General features: G+C 49.2%; 1 protein-coding gene and 1 long non-coding RNA gene across 2 annotated transcripts in view; one reads left to right on the top strand and one right to left on the bottom strand.

Moving 5' to 3' along the window:
* PKD1L2 (polycystin 1 like 2) overlaps positions 1 to 16180 on the top strand; it is a 105002-nt gene that overhangs the window by 61865 nt on the left and 26957 nt on the right. Inside the window, exons 24-31 of the mRNA XM_035282085.3 lie at positions 564 to 794; positions 3223 to 3324; positions 3422 to 3600; positions 5299 to 5445; positions 7314 to 7513; positions 9139 to 9356; positions 9962 to 10178; positions 15525 to 15753. Of these exons, the coding sequence (XP_035137976.3) occupies positions 564 to 794; positions 3223 to 3324; positions 3422 to 3600; positions 5299 to 5445; positions 7314 to 7513; positions 9139 to 9356; positions 9962 to 10178; positions 15525 to 15753 (1523 nt within the window). The remainder of the gene's footprint in view (positions 1 to 563; positions 795 to 3222; positions 3325 to 3421; positions 3601 to 5298; positions 5446 to 7313; positions 7514 to 9138; positions 9357 to 9961; positions 10179 to 15524; positions 15754 to 16180) is intronic.
* Positions 4211 to 16044, bottom strand: LOC118149723 (uncharacterized). The gene is made up of 3 exons (XR_004737377.3): positions 15989 to 16044; positions 5267 to 5411; positions 4211 to 4343 (listed from the first exon to the last, which is right to left on the bottom strand). It is a non-coding gene; the product is annotated as an uncharacterized LOC118149723 (long non-coding RNA).

The following is a 16180-nucleotide window of genomic DNA, read 5'->3' as shown; positions in this document are numbered from 1 at the left end:
CCGGGATCTCACCACTGCACTCCAGCCTAGGCAACAGAGCAAGACTCTGTCTCAAAATAATAATAATGGCTGGATGCGGTGGCTCAAGCCTGTAATTTCAGCACTTTGGGAGGCCGAGGCGGGTGGATCACGAGGTCAAGAGATTGAGACCATCCTGGTCAACATGGTGAAACCCCGTCTCTACTAAAGATACAAAAAATTAGCTGGGCATGGTGGCTCGTGCCTGTAATCCCAGCTACTCAGGAGGCTGAGGCAGGAGAATTGCCTGAACCCAGGAGGCAGAGGTTGCGGTGAGCCGAGATCGCGCCATTGCACTCCAGCCTGGGTAACAAGAGTGAAACTCCATCTCAAAAAATAAATAAAATACTATTCTCTGCATATGTTAATTAAATAAAAAAGTTCAAAGGGGGCTTCTGAAGCTGGTCTCCCAGCAGTCTTCCCAGCCCCACACCCCAGTATAGTGTACACCCTTCAAAGCAAACACTGTTCCTCTCCCATGGGCTCAAGCAAGCCGGGGTTGAACTTCCCAAGCCTCTCCACTGATGGCCCTCTGTGGGTTGCAGGTGGGGCCTCGGACCAGCCCTTACCAGACGCACTGCCTCTGCAACCACCTCACCTTCTTCGGAAGCACATTCCTCGTGATGCCCAATGCCATCGACATCCACCAGACTGCTGAGCTCTTTGCCACCTTTGAGAACAACCCTGTGGTCGTGACCACCGTGGGCTGCCTGTGCGTGGTCTACGTGCTGGTGGTAATGTGGGCAAGGAGGAAGGACGCTCAGGATCAGGCCAAGGTGAGGCTGAGAACCACTGCGCTGTGTACATCGTCCTGGGGCTTCATGGGAAGAGAGTATTTGTCTACTTAAAGTTTTTTCCAGCTGAGTGCGGTGGCTCACAGTTGTAATCCTAGCACTTTGGGAGGCCAAGGCAGGCAGATCACCTGAGGTCAGGAGTTTGAGACCAGCTTGGCCAACATGGTGAAACCCCATCACTACTAAAAATACAAAAATTAGTTGGGCGTGGTGGCGGCACCTGTAATCCCAGCTGCTCAGGATGCTGAGGGGGAGAATTGCTTGAACCCAAGAGGCGAAGGTTGCAGTGAGCCGAGATCGTGCCACTGCACTCCAGCCAGGGTGGCAGAATGAGACTCTCTGTCTCAAAAAAAAAAAAAATTCCAGTATATGCAGTATGCCTGACACATAGTAGGCCTTCAGTCAATATTTACGGCTATCTCAAGAAGAGGTAATGAATGAATGCAAGGTTGCGTTGTCACAGAACTCTGAAATTCTCTCCATTCCTACTCCTCCCTCTGAAGCAACATCACTCACGATTTCATCTGGGATAAATTTAATAAGATAATAGTTTCAGCATTGATACTCTGCATTTGATTCACCCACAGGATGAAGCAGTAATACTTGAAATGCCTCTGCTGTAGGTTGGTTCCCGGGAAGCAGACTCTGAGGCCAAGTTGAGCATGCAGGGTGTGCAGGGGTTTTATCAAGGGAGCCTGGGACCTGCACCTGGGAAGGGAGGGAAGGAGGCAGCATGGGCAGAGAGAGAAGCTGAGCTGTGATGCAGCACAGTGACAGCCCGGCCCGGCCCCTGGAGAGGTCCAGAGCTGTCTCGAGTCAGGTTGAGATGCCCAGTTGGTCATTGAATGCTGGCTGCCCCAAGGAGGCACAACCTCAACAGAGTTGGCTGTTGCATTTCTGACCCCAGCAACTGAGGCAAGGAGCCCCCAGTGGGAGGAAGATGTGGGCAGCACATCTTGGAGTCGACTGTAGCCTCTGGCCAGCTCTAGCTAATGTCTTTTTATTTTCTTTTTGCCAAACTGTTTTTAAGAACATTTATTTTTTAGTTCTTACGGGTACATAGTAGGCATATATATGTATGAGTATATGGGATATTTTGATACAGGCATGCTGTATGTAATAATCTCACCATGGTAAATGGGGTATCCACCTCCTCACACATTGATCCTTTGTGTTACAAACAATCCAAATATACTCTTTTAGTTATTTTTAAATGTATGATTCTTATTGGCGTAGTTACCTTGTTGTGCTTCAGCTACTAGATCTTCTTCTTCTTTTTTTTTTTTTTTTGAGAGGGAGTCTTGCTGCTGTGTCTTTCAGGCTGGAATACAGTGATTGATCTCGGCTCACTGCAACCTGCACCTCCTGGGTTCAAGCAATTCTCCTGCTTCAGCCTCTTGAGTAGCTGGGATTACAGGTGCCAGCCACCACGCCCAGCTAATTCTTGTGTTTTTAGTAGAGACAAGTTTTCACGATGTTGGTCAGGCTGGTCTCTAACTCCTAACCTCAAGTGATCCACCCACCTTGGCCTCCCAAAGTGCTGGGATTACAGCCATGAGCCACCATGCCTGGCCTACATCTTATTCATTCTTTCTAATTTTTGTACACATTAACCATCTCATCTTCTCCCCCGCATTTCAGCCCCACTACCCTTCCCAGCCTCTGGTGACCATCATTCTACTCTCTATCTTCATGAGTTCATTTGTTGCTAAACTATCTTAACGTTTCATTTCTTTTAAATTCCTTCAGAAACACCACCTTGTTACCAATGTATGAGAAATTATATATGTACAGAGTTCGTATCATTCGCCTGGTCAAATACTCAATGTTCTCAGCTTATCAAGTTCATTTCCAATTTAACTACCTGGGGGTCATATCTCATACAGAATGTATTTTAGGGCCAGGCATGGTGGCTCATGCCGGTAATCCCAGCATTTTGGGAGACTGAAGTGGGCAGATCACTTGAGGTTGGAAGTTTGAGACCAGCCTGGCCAACATGGTGCAACACTGTCTCTACTAAAAATACAAAAATTAGCCAGGCATGGTGGTGCATGCCTGTAGTCCCAGCTACTCTGGAGGCTGAGGCAGGAGAATCACTTGAACCCAGGAGGCGGAGGTTGTAGTGAGCTAAGATCATACCACTGTACTCCAGCCTGGGCAACAGAGTGAGACCCTGTCTCAAAACAAAACAAAAAAAAGAATATACTTTGTGCTTTTTAATTTTCCCAGTGTTTTGCACTTGAAACCCTGCTTTTATAAAAAAACAGTTCTCACCCAAAGGGATGAATCAATAGCATATGTAATTTTTGCTTTGCCCAATTCATGATATGAATTGTCAGTTCCTTCTTGGCTGGTGGGTGGTGCAGGAACCCACTGAGCAAGGCCTTCCTAATGCCATCCTTCTCTCCAGGTGAAGGTCACAGTGCTGGAAGACAATGATCCCCTTGCCCAGTACCACTACCTGGTGACAGTCTACACAGGACACCGGCGAGGGGCAGCCACGTCCTCAAAGGTACCTGCCTGTGCAAGATCCACTGATTGATGAGCGTGTCCCACCCAGCCCTGCTATGCCATTGTGGAGCTGACCACTCCTGGTCTCTGTATTTCAGGTGACTGTCACCCTGTACGGCCTGGATGGAGAGAGTGAGCCCCATCACCTGTCTGACCCCGACACTCCGGTTTTTGAGCGAGGAGCAGTGGATGCCTTCCTCCTCTCCACCCTGTTCCCCTTGGGGGAACTGCAGAGCCTCAGGCTATGGCATGACAACTCAGGGGACCGGCCATCCTGGTGAGCTGGGGGCAGACAAACCATGAGAACCTACAAAGTGCCGTGCCCAGGTCTGGGCACTGTACATTTGCCTCCTTCCTGATCTTCACAAGCCTCTGCAAGACACATAGAATGATCTCTGTTTCACAGATGAGGAAACCAAGGGTCAGAGAGGCCCACTGGTTCATGGTCCACACAAACTGTATCAGTAACTAAGAGAAGGGCTGGAAGCTGCAGCTCTCAGGCTCAGTGCTAGGCCCACCCTTGGCTCTTTTGCATCATCAACCTGAGACTTGCCCAAAGTCATACAGCTGGCAAGTTAGGAGCAAGTTTCTCCCCATTCTGAGTGGTGTCCAATCTGACCACCCATCAGTACCTAGCAGCTTTACAAAAACATAACACTTATGCTGTTGCCTTGAATTCACCCATGGGATTAAGCATTAATATTTTCAGTGCATCTACTGTAAGTTGCTCCCGGGAAGCAGGCTCTGAGACGGAGTTGAGCATGGAGGGTATTTATTACGGGGCCCTGGGACCAGCACCTGAGAAGGGAGGGTAGGAGGGAAAGTGGCAGAAAAGTCGAGCTGTGACGCAGCCCGGCAACAGCGTGGCCCGCCGCTGGGGAGCTCTGGAGCTGTCCCAAGATGGGTTGAGATACCCAGGTCTTGATCACTGTAAGCACTGCATCATTGGATGTCAGCTGCCCCAGAAGGGCTTGTGACCTTGACAGAGAGGGCTTTTGCATTGCTACAGGACTGTCCTTCCTAAAATGAGAAAACCCATGTCAAGAGCATCTTAGCATAGACCCCACTACGTAGTAAATGCTCAGTGAATGGTGGCTATTTCTATCATTACTGTTCATTTCTTCTTTTTGAGACAGAGTCTCACTGTGTCACCCAGGCTGGAGTGCAGTGGCACAATCTCAGCTCACTGCAACCTCCACTTCCTGGGTTCAAGTGATTCTCCTGCCTCAGCCTCCCAAGTAGCTGGAATTACAGGCACGCGCCACCATGCCCAGCTAATTTTTTTTATTTTTTTATTTTTAGTAGAGATGAGGTTTTACCATATTGGCCAGGTTAGTCTCAACCTCCTGACCTCAAGTCATCTGCCCATCTTGGCCTCCCAAAGTGCTAGGAATACAGATGTGAACCACTACGCCCGGCCATCATTACTGTTCTTGTTGGCTAGATAGCAACAGGGAAAACTGCTGTTGGGTCTGACATCCCAGGATAGGCAAGATAATTTCAATTCTTCCCTGTACCTCAAAGACCTAAATCAGGTTAGATGATACCGACGAAGTCCTCAGCCCAAGAGAGACTTCTTTGGTCAGAAACCCAAGAGAGGGCCTTTTCTGTGTACTACCGCTGCACCTGCCTGAACACGCACACTGTGGACAATCTGGCTTTGCTTGCTCATGCCTGGATACTGGCCCTGGGCTTGATGCCATGTGTACAGGTTAATGGCCTCAAAATGCACCATTTTGCAGCATCTTTGTGAAAACATGGCAGCTTCCCAGAGCTGGCTCCCTGTAGTAGCTGAACTCCCTATGTGAGGTCAATTTTGATTAAGGCACCAAGAATAAAGAAAAATATGGCTTCTTTTTTTTGAGGAGCTCTTGTTCTTTGGGTTCATGTTGGCAAAGGTGTCACCTTGGTGGCATCCAAGGAAGTCTCCTCCCCTGCCCCACCTTATCCTCAAAACCGTGGGTCCCTTCTCCAGGTATGTGAGCCGGGTGCTGGTCTATGACCTGGTGATGGACCGGAAGTGGTATTTCCTCTGCAACTCCTGGCTGTCCATCGATGTTGGAGATTGTGTCCTTGATAAGGTATTTCCTGTGGCCACGGAGCAGGACAGAAAACAATTCAGGTACTATCATTTTTATTTATTTTTATTTTTAAGCTCAGGTCTTGTTCTGCAGTGGCACAATCACATCTCACTGCAACCTCGACTCCCCTGGGTCAAACAATCCTCTCACCTCAGCCTCTCTAGCAGCTGGGACTACAGACATGCACCACAATGCCTTGCTATTTTGTTTTGTTTTGTTACAGTAGAGACATGGCCTCACTATGTTGCCTAAGCTGGTCTCCACCTCCTGGGCTCAAGAGAGCCTCCCACCTCAGCTTCCTGAGTAGCCGGAACTATAGACACATGCCACCAGGCCCAGCCGTGTTTGTAGAGATGTGGTTCACCATATTGCCCAGGCTGGTCTCAAACTCCTGGGCTCAAGGGATCCTCCTGCATCAGCCTCCCAATGTTCTGGGGTTACAGGCATGAGCCACTGTGCTCGGCTCTACCTGGGATTTTCTTTTTTTGACAGACTCTCATCTGTCACCCAGGCTGGAGTACAGTGGCATAATATTGGCTCACTGTGACCTCCACCTCCTGGATTCAAGTGATTCTCCTGCTTCAGCCACTCTATCTGAGATTACAGGTGTGTGCCACCATGCCTAGCTAATTTTTGTATTTTTATTAGAGACAGGGTTTCACCACATTGACCAGACTCCTGACCACAAGCAGCCCTCTCTCCTTGGCGTCCTAAAATCCTGGAATTACAGGCCTGAGCCACTGCGCTCTGCCATGCCTGGGATTTTTAACCACTGCATTCCAATGATCTAGTTGTAACAAAACTAACAGTATTTCAGTTATATTATTATATTAAAATTATTCCAAAAATAACAATGCTGACAATGATTGAACATTGACCTGCATGCCAGCTACTGCCCCGAGTGCTTTACAGAATTATCACTTTTTTTTTTGAGACAGAGTTTCACTCTTGTTACCCAGGCTGGAGTGCAATGGCGCCATCTCGGTTCACCGCAACCTCCACCTCCTGGGTTCAGGCAATTCTCCTGCCTCAGCCTCCTGAGTAGCTGGGATTACAGGCACGCGCCACCATGCCCAGCTAATTTTTTGTGTTTTTAGTAGAGACGGGGTTTCACCATGTTGACCAGGATGTGGTCTCGATCTGTTGACCTCGTGATCCACCCGCCTCGGCCTCCCAAAGTGCTGGGATTACAGGCTTGAGCCACCATTCCTGGCCCAGAATTATCACTTTTAATGCTTTCAACAATCCAGTAAGGTAGGTTCTGTTATTATTATGCGCCCCAATTTACAGGCAAGTCATCTAAGGTACCAAAAACAAAGTAGCTTCCCCGAGGTCCCTTAGCTGGGAAAGGGCCGTGTAGGATGCTAGGATTATAATCTTGCTCTTTCCAGATTCTCCATCATTAACTATAAGTGATGCTGCTATAATGCTGTGTTTCTTCTATTAAAAAAAAAAAATGGCTGGCGCAGTGACTCATGCCTATAATCCCAGCACTTTGGGAGGCCAAGGAGGGCAGATTACTTGAGATCAGGAGTTTGAGACCAGCCTGACCAATATGGAGAAACCCTGTCTCTACTAAAAATATTAAAAATTAGCCAGGTGTGGTTGTGGGCACCTGTAATCCCAGCTCCCTGGGAGGCTGAGGCAGGAGAATCACTTGAATCTGGGAGGCAGAGGTTGCAGTGAGCCAAGATTGCACCATTGCACTCCAGCCTGAGTGACAGAGCGAGACGCCATCTCAAAAAACAAAACAAAACAAAACAAAACAACAACCTGCATTGTGTAAACAACCTTAGTAACAAATCTCTGTCTCTCTTCCTCCTCCTCATCCCAAGAATGATCCACACGGACCACTTTCCCCTTCTCCTGTCTTCCTAATGCCTGTCTCTCTCTCCCTGCCTGCTTGCAGCCACCTGTTTCTCATGAAGACATCTGCAGGCTTCCAGGATGGACACATCTGGTATTCCATCTTCAGCCGCTGTGCTCGGAGCAGCTTCACCCGTGTCCAGAGGGTGTCCTGCTGCTTCTCCCTGCTGCTGTGCACCATGCTGACCAGCATCATGTTCTGGGGGGTCCCCAAGGACCCGGCTGAGCAAAAGATGGACTTGGGTAATTCCCAGTGTCATGGAGGTCAGGGCTAATGGCTGGTGGACCTGAGCCTTCACTGTTCCAGCAATGCCACTGTGATTCCAGAATCCCCAAGACCACCTTCTCCTAGTTCAGTGACCAACTAGCAGGACTCAGAGAACCCATTGTGCTCATTGTTATGGTTTACTGCAGTGAAAGGATACAGCTGGGTGCAGTGGCTCACACCTGTAACCCCAGCACTCTGTGAGGCCAAGACAGGTGGATCACCTGAGGCCAGGAGTTCGAGACTGGTGAAACCCTGTCTCTACTAGAAATACAAAATTATCCAGGTGTGGTGGTGCACGCCTGTAGTTCCAGCTACTCAGGAGGTTGAGGCAGGAGAATCACTTGAAACCAGAAGGCAGAGGTTGCAGTGAGCTGAGATCTCGCCAGCCTGGGCAAAAAAATGCAAAAAAAAAAAAAAGGAAAGAAAAAAGAGGAGAGGAGAGGAGGAGGGAGGGAGGGAGGGAGGGAGGGAGGGAAGGAGGGAAGGAGAGGAAACAGATTAAATACAGAAAAGGAAGAGACACATGGGACAGAGGCCGGGAGAGAGCAGGCACAGAGCTTCCAGTGTCCTCTACCAGTGGAGTTGTGAATGGTGCTGGCTGCTCCTGAAGCCACGATGTGTGGCAGTTCACATGGCATATTGCCAAACGGGGGCCCCCCACTCCAGCCTTGTGATTCAGATTATTTTTTTGGACAGTTTTGCTCTTGTCACCCAAGCTGGGGTGCAGTGGCATGATCTCAGCTCACTGCAACCTCCTCCGCCTCCTGGGTTCAAGCTATTCTCCTGCCTCAGCCTCCCGAGTAGTTGGGATTACAGGTGCCCGGCACCATGTCAGGCTCATTTTTATGTTTTTAGTAGAGACAAGGTTTCACCATATTGGCCAGGCTGGTCTCGAACTCCTGATCTCAGGTGATCTACACACCTTGGCCTCCCACAGTTCTTGGATTACAAGCATGAGCCGCCATGCCTGGCTGCTATTTGGAATTTTTACTGGGGCTCTGACAGATAGGCATGGCTGACACTCATAGCTGGCCTTTGCCTCCAGCCCCTCCAGAGGTCAAGCTGACCCCATATGGTCTAGGCCTCTACTGTAAATCTCAACATTAGCAAAGAGCATCTGGTGTGACCCAAGACCCCAGGTAAACAAAGACTTTTTTTTTTTTTTTTAAGACAGAGTCTTGCTCTGTCACCAGGCGCCAGGCTGGAGTGCAGTGGCGCGATCTAGGCTTACTGCAACCTCCGCCTCCCAGTTTCAAGCAATTCTCCTGCCTCAGCCTCCTGAGTAGCTGGGACTACGGGCGCCACCACCACGCCCAGCTGATTTTTGTATTTTTTTAGTAGAGACCGGGTTTCACCATGTTGGCCAGGATGGTCTTGATCTCTTGACCTCGTGATCCGCCCACCTCGTCCTCCCAAAGCGCTGGGATTACAGGGGTGAGCCACCGTGCCTGGCCAACAAAGACATTCTTAGCAGGCAGGACCTTCCAAGGTCTGAACAGTGACCTCCCAGGCATTGGGCAGGGTTAACCCTTCAAGGGATAGACGGGACTGGGCTCTGGGCGGTAGCCTCTCCTTTGACCCCTTCCTTCCCTTTCCCCAGGTAAGATTGAATTCACTTGGCAGGAGGTGATGATCGGCCTGGAGAGCTCCATCCTCATGTTCCCCATCAACCTCCTGATCGTTCAGATCTTTCAGAACACCCGTCCCCGGGTCGCTAAGGAGCACAGCTCTGAGAAACGGGACCGGGGGTCCCCCAACCCGACTCCCTCACCACAGCCCATGGAGGACGGCCTTCTGACACCTGAGGCAGTGACCAAGGCAGGTCCTCAACCTCAGCTTGCTAGCATGGGGGGTACTCTAGCCTCAGCAGAAGTGGGGGTGAGGCCTGGGGCTTGAAACTCAGCAGCCCTGTGTTGCCTGGCGTGAGTTGCCAAAATTCATCAACCACACACACACATACACATGGAACATGCATGCACTCATGCATGTATACACGCATGCACAAACACCACACACAGGTGCACATATGCATACATGCACAAATGCAGAGACAGACACATACACATGTGCACACACGCAAACACACACATACTTTTTGAGTACTTACTATGTGCAAAGTATTCTGCCTTCATTGTAGACTCCCAGCCTGGAAGCCCATGGAAGAGATGCCCTGCTCTGCATTCATGCATTCAGTAAGCTTTCAGTGAGCACCTACTGTGTGCCACACTTTTAGGAATACAGCCTGGAATGAGTTCAAAGCCTAGAAGAGGGATTTAGGAGCTGACAAATGAAAGCTCAGAGAGGTCAATATCGCATCTCAGTGGGAAGAGCAGGGGTCCCTACGCAGTTGCTGGGGCCAGGGCGTGTGCTCCTGATCCCTGTGCTGCCCCTCGCCTGTGGCTCATGGCCCCTTTCCCCACCAGGATGTGTCAAGGATTGTCAACTCCCTCTTCAAAGCCCTCAAGGTGCCATCCACCGCCTCGGGCTGGGACTCAGTGAACTTGAGGGACATCAACAGTCTCCTGGCCTTGGTGGAAGATGTCATTTGTCCACAGAACACATCAGGGCAGGTGTTCTGGGAGGAAGCCCAAAAGAGAGAGGACCTCGTAACACTCACTTTGGGGTCATCACAAATGAAAGGTAAGCCCTGGACATGTCTGTGCGAAGAGAAGTTGCATTTGGGAGCCAGGCGGAGACACAGCAAAGGGCTACGTCAGCATCACTAGGGGACAGCATCACTAGGGGACCAGGAAGTCGTCCCCGGGTCTCCCTTGCCAGCCTCTGCTTCGACTATTGGCTGTCCCCTCCCTCTGTATACCGCAGACAACTGCTGTCCCTACAATGCCAAGCTGCCTTACTAATGGCCTTCACACGGGCTGGTCTTTTAGTCTAGAATGTTCTTTCTCCTCTCTTCGCCAGGCCAATACCCACTACAATTTTAGTTTTGGCTTAAGCATTTCTTCCTAAGGGGAGCAACCCAAGCCTCTAAGCTACACTAGGGCTTCCGGCCACGTGCTCTTTAGCCCCCTAAGCTTCTTGCATTCAACCTGTTTGTGCCCAAATAATGAATCAAGTGAGCATTGTTTGAAGTCTGCACCATCCTTCCTGGAATGTGAGCTCCGTGAGGTGGGGGCCGTCCATCTGTCTCATCTCCACACGTCTGGTTCCTGGCTCTGCCACTAGCCTGCTCTGTGTCTGTGGACAGGTGACCTCAGTTCTTGATGCCTCAGTGCCTTCCTCTGTAGAGTGCTGGGGTGCAAAGCTGAACCAGATCCGTGCCTGAATGTGTGGGGCAGGACGCAAGAGCACGGTCACGGTGGCAAAAACCATTAAAGAACATTGAATTGCAGACTGGAAAAGTTACTTCTTTTTCTATTTGTTTTCAATCCTCTTGCTTAAGTCAAGGGCTGGGAGCGCTGGCTCAGGCCTCTAATCCCAGCACTTTAGGAGGCTAAGGCGGGAGGATTGCTTGAGGCCAGGAGTTTGAGACCAACCTGGGTAACATAGGAAGACCCTGTCTCTAAAAAATAATTAAAAATTAGGTGTTAGCCAAGCACAGTGGCTCACATCTGTAATCCCAGCATTTTGGGAGACCACGGTGGGCAAATCACTTGAGGTCAGGAGTTTGAGACCAGCCTGCCCAACATGGTAAACCTCATCTCTACCAAAAATACAAAAATTAGCTGGGTGTGATGCTGCACTCCTGTAATCCCAGCTGCTTGGGAGGCTGAGGCAGGAGAATCACTTGAACCCTGGAGATGGACTTTGCAGCAAGCCAAGATTGCACCACTGTACTCCAGCCTGGGCAACAGAGCAAGACTCCATCTCAGTGGGCACCTGTAGTCTCAGCTGTTTAAAAGGCTGAGGTGAGAGGACCCCTTGAGCCCAAGAGTTTGAGGTTACAGTGAGCTGGTTTAAGGTTATAAGTGCCACTGCACCCCAGCTTGGGTGACAGAGCAAAACCCTAGCTCTAAAGAAAGAGGGAGAAAGTCTCAATTTGGTGCGACCGTCTTTAATGCCTCTCTAACACTCCTTAATCTGTTTGGCAGAGATAACTGGTCTCAAATTCAGAGCTTTATGCAACAATATATCTCTAGAACCCAGTAACACAGTGTTGTTTTCATTAAACAAACATATGCACGGCAGATGACTCCGGTGTCAACTAATCTGGTTCCCTTACTGCCCCTTTGCTGTCCATCTTCCCATTTAGAGCAGTGCCATCCAACAGAACTTTCTACAGTGATGGAAATGTTCTCTAGAACACAGGGGATAGTCGTGTGGGCTTAGAATGCTACCATTTTTAGTACATGAGGACGGCCACTATCTAAACCTTGTTTAGAATACAAAACTGTGGTTTATAGAATGAGCAATTGGAATTCATCACTCTTGGCCCCACCCCTGATAGAGTGATGGGCACTTCTAATCCCAACTACTCAAGAGGCTGAGGCAGAATTGCCTGAACCTGGGAGGTGTAGGCAGCGGTGAGCTGAGATCACATCAAGGCACCCAAGCCTGGGTGACAGAGCAAGACTCTGTCTCAAAAAAAAAAAAAAAAGAAAGAAAAGAATTTTCCCCAGAGAGCTGGGTTTGGGCTGCTTATGGAGGTCATCCCTGCAGGATTCTGCTTCCACTAGATACTTGACCTTGAGCTTGGGTGTTTTGGCATTCACAGCTAGACGTACTGGACTTTAAGAATGTGAACTCTGTAGTCGGTCAGTACCTTGGGATCTCCCAGCTGCAGTGGTGCAACTTTACACAAGTTGCTCAACCTCTCTGAGACTTAGTTTCCTCCCTTAGAGAATAGGAGGGTTCTGGCCAGCAGTGGTGGCCCATGCCTGTAATCTCAGCACTTTGGGAGGCCAAGGCGGGTGGATCATAAGGTCAATAAATGGAGACCATCCTGGCCAACATGGTGAAACATCGTCTCTACTAAAAATACAAAAATTAGCTGGGTGCAGTGGTGCACACCTGTAGTCCCAGCTATACAGGAGGCTGAGGCAGGAGAATCATTTGAACCCGGAAGGTGGAGGTTGCAGTGAACCAAGATCACAGCACTGCACTCCAGCCTCATGACAGAGTAAGACTCCATCTCAAAAAAGGAATCCAAAAATAGGGGTGTTGGCCAGGTGCAGTGGCTCATGCCTGTAATCTCAGCACGTTGGGAGATGGAGGTGGGCAGATCACCTGAGGTCAGGAGTTCAAGACTAGCCTGGTCAACATAAAGAAACACCATTTCTACTAAAACTACAAAAATTATCTGGGCATGGTGGCACATACCTGTACTCCCAGCTACTTGAGAGGCTGATGTAGGAGAATCACTTGAACCTGGGAGGTGGAGGTTGCAGTGAACTGAGATTGTACCACTGCACTCCAGCCTGGGTGACAAAGTGAGACTCTCATCTCAAAAAAAAGGGAAATAAGGGTGTTAAAAATTAGCCAGGCTTGGTGGCACATGCCTGTAATTCCAGCTACTTGGGAGGCTGAGCCTGGGAGGCGGTGGTTGCACTGAGCCAAGGTTGCACCACTGCATTCCAACCTGGGTGACACAGTGAGACCGTGTCTCAAAATAAAATAAAATAAAATAAAATAGGGGTATTGATCCACCTAGCTCCTTGGCTTACTGTGAGGGCTGAATAAGATCATAAGATATGGAAACTACTTCGATCCCAGCCTGACACAAAGCAGGTATTCAGTAAGTGGTGTTATGATTGGCAGTGATGGTATCTTCCAGAAACTTTAGCAGAAGCCTTGCAAAATAAAGTGTGTTGACTTGGAATCTTCAGCTGAGGCTTCTGTGAGGGACCCCTAGGTGAGGACAGTGAGGGAGGAGGCTCTGAGCCAGAAGAAGGTAGGAGCTGACCTCACCGTAGCCATTTACCCAACACCCCAGCCTCACCTGAGTCAGTGCTGGAGATGCGTACACCAGGCTGTAACCAAAATGTAGGTTTAGTTGCTGGCCACTTGCAGAGTCCAATTTAAAAAGTGACTTTTTTTTTGGGTGAAGGCACAACACTGAAGGTATAAATGAGAAAAAGAAAAGAAAAAAAAAGGACTTTTTTAGCTGGGCATGGTGGCATGTACCTGCAGTCCCAGCTGCTTGGGAAACTGAGGTGGGAAGATCACTTGAGCCCAGGAGGCAGAGGTAGCAGTGAGCCAAGATCACACCACTGCACTCCAGCCTGGGGGACAGAATTAGACCTTGCCTCAAAAGAAAAAAAAAAAAAAATTGGAGAGAAAAGTGACTTCGTATTCCAAAGCTAGCTTAGGGGAAGAAGTACAGGCTTCCTGACTTAAGGGTATTACTTCCCCTCTGAGGCAAAAGCAGAGACTCTAAAAGGAGATTTGGCATAAATGGCAGGCAGGGGAGGAAGCAAGCTGGTGGGCGTCCACGTAACGCACTTTAGTGAATTAGAATTATCTACCAGGCGGTCCAGCTGGCACCTTCCTGGACAGAGCTAGGTTGTAAAAGTGGCTGAAACTCTCAAGATGGGAGAGAGTTTGGTTGGGGACATACTTTCGCTTGCAGATGGACAGTCGTCTCTCTAGGCAACCTCCAGGCAGGAGCGTGGGCTGCTCTGGAGATGCTAAGCACAGTTAGATAAGCTTACCCTGTAGGTGAAAGGAAGATAGAAGATTATAACCGCTTCTTTTGTTGTTTTGAGATGGAGTCTCGCTCCATCATTTTGATCATTTTGAAGCTGTGTGGCTTCATCTTGTCATTGGCTCCACTTTTATACGTTTTGAGATATTTAATATATTTTTTTAAAGCTAAAAACACAAGATTAAGGATTGCACTATATTGGCTGGGCATGGTGGCTAATGCCTGTGATCCCAGCACTTAGGGAGGCTGAAGCGGGTCGATCCCTTGATGTCAGGAGTTCAAGACCAGCCTGGCCAACATGGTGAAAACTGGTCTCTACTAAAAATACAAAGAAAAAAAAAAGTAGCTAAACGTGGTGGCAGGTGCCTGTAATCCCAGTTACTTGGGAGGCTGAGGCAGGAGAATCACTTGAACCTGGGAGGCAGAGGTTGCAGTGAGCCGAGATCATGCCACTCCACTCCAGCCTGGGTGACAAGAGCAAAACTTGGTCTTGAGAAAAAAAAATAAGGATTATACTGTATTTGGCACTAGACAAAACAGGGTTTAAATTCAAATCTTACCATATTATTTACTTTAAAATACTCTGAGCCAGCATTGTGCAGGGGGAGCGGGCATGGTGACTCACTCCTCTGATCCCAGTAGTTTGGGAGGCTGAGGCAGGTGGATCATCTGAGGTTAAGAGTTCAGAACCAACCTGGCTAACATAGTGAAACCCCATCTCTACTAAAAGTACAAAAATTAGCCAGGTATGGTGGTTTGCACTTGTATTCCCAGCTACTGGAGAGGCTTAGACAAGAGAATTGCTTGAACCCAGGAAGTGGAAGTTGCAGTGAGCCAACACCAGGCACTCCAACCTGGGGGGCAGAGCAAGACTCCATTGCAAAAAAAAAAAAACAAAAAAACTCCAGGGGAAGAAAATAGATGAGACCAAATTATTGGTAATTATTGTAGCTGGGGTAACAAGTATGGGACTCTCCTGTTTTCTTGATGTGTAAGGAAATTTTAAGAGCGTCCCTGATAAAAATCTAAAAGAGAAACAAATCTTAACTGGCTGTGTGACCCTAAAACCTTACTCCATCTTTTGGGCTTGGCACATAGCAAGTGTTTCCTACTCAAAAACTGCCTCTATTACTGTTGTGTTTTGTGGGGGAGGTTTTGTTTGTTTTTAGAGACTGGGTCTTGCTTTGTCATCCAGGCTGAAGTGAAGTGGCGCGATCATAGCTCACTGCAGCCTCAACCTCCTGGGCTCCAGTGATCCTCCTGCCTCAGCCTCCCCAGTAGCTGAGACCACAAGGCACATGTTGCCACACCTGGGTGTGTTTGTATTGCAGCTGGTTTGCTCTGTGATTTAGCATCAGCTGATCACTTTCTCTCTTGTCCTCCAGAGAACATGCAGTGCCCCAAGTCCAAGGTGGCTCTGAGTGGCCCCTGGAAGGACAGCACCTACAGGCAGTGCCTGTACCTTCAGCTGGAACACGTGGAGCAAGAGCTGCGGGTGGTGGGGCCCCGAGGCTTCCCCCAGCACCACAGCCATGCCCTGGCTCTCAGGCAGCTGCAGACCCTGAAGGGTTGCCTGGGTGTACAGCTGGGCACCTGGGCCCCTGCACATGCCAGGTAATCCACTTCACTGGGTGCTGAGTGGGCGCCTGCCTGCCCCCGCCTGGGGCTCTCTGGGAACGGCATTCTGAACAACCTTGGAAGGATATTCACCCAAACCTCCCTGGGCAGAAATCATGCAGGATTCCTGCAGGCATTCAGGGAGACCGGCTTTGAACAGGGTGGGAAGGCGCTCAGGGCCTTTGTTCTGCATTTTACAGTCACTACAGTGTTCATGTGGGCGGTCTCTCACCTGTGCACTGCACTGATGAACTGGCTCCTTAACTTCTCAGGCTTAGTTTCCTCATCTGTAATAGGGGAATGATAACACCTGTCTCTTGATTCAAACTTAAAACAAAATGCAGTTTTTAAGATAACAAGCAGACTTTGAATACACACTACCAAGACCAGCTGTGCCATAGAGACCCGCACCCAGGTGGTGCCA

This window comes from Callithrix jacchus, chromosome 20 (assembly GCF_049354715.1).
Source record: "Callithrix jacchus isolate 240 chromosome 20, calJac240_pri, whole genome shotgun sequence".
Taxonomy (NCBI): domain Eukaryota; kingdom Metazoa; phylum Chordata; class Mammalia; order Primates; family Cebidae; genus Callithrix; species Callithrix jacchus.
The sequence above is the reverse complement of the archived record's forward strand: the minus strand, read 5'-3'. Positions and strand labels throughout refer to the sequence as shown.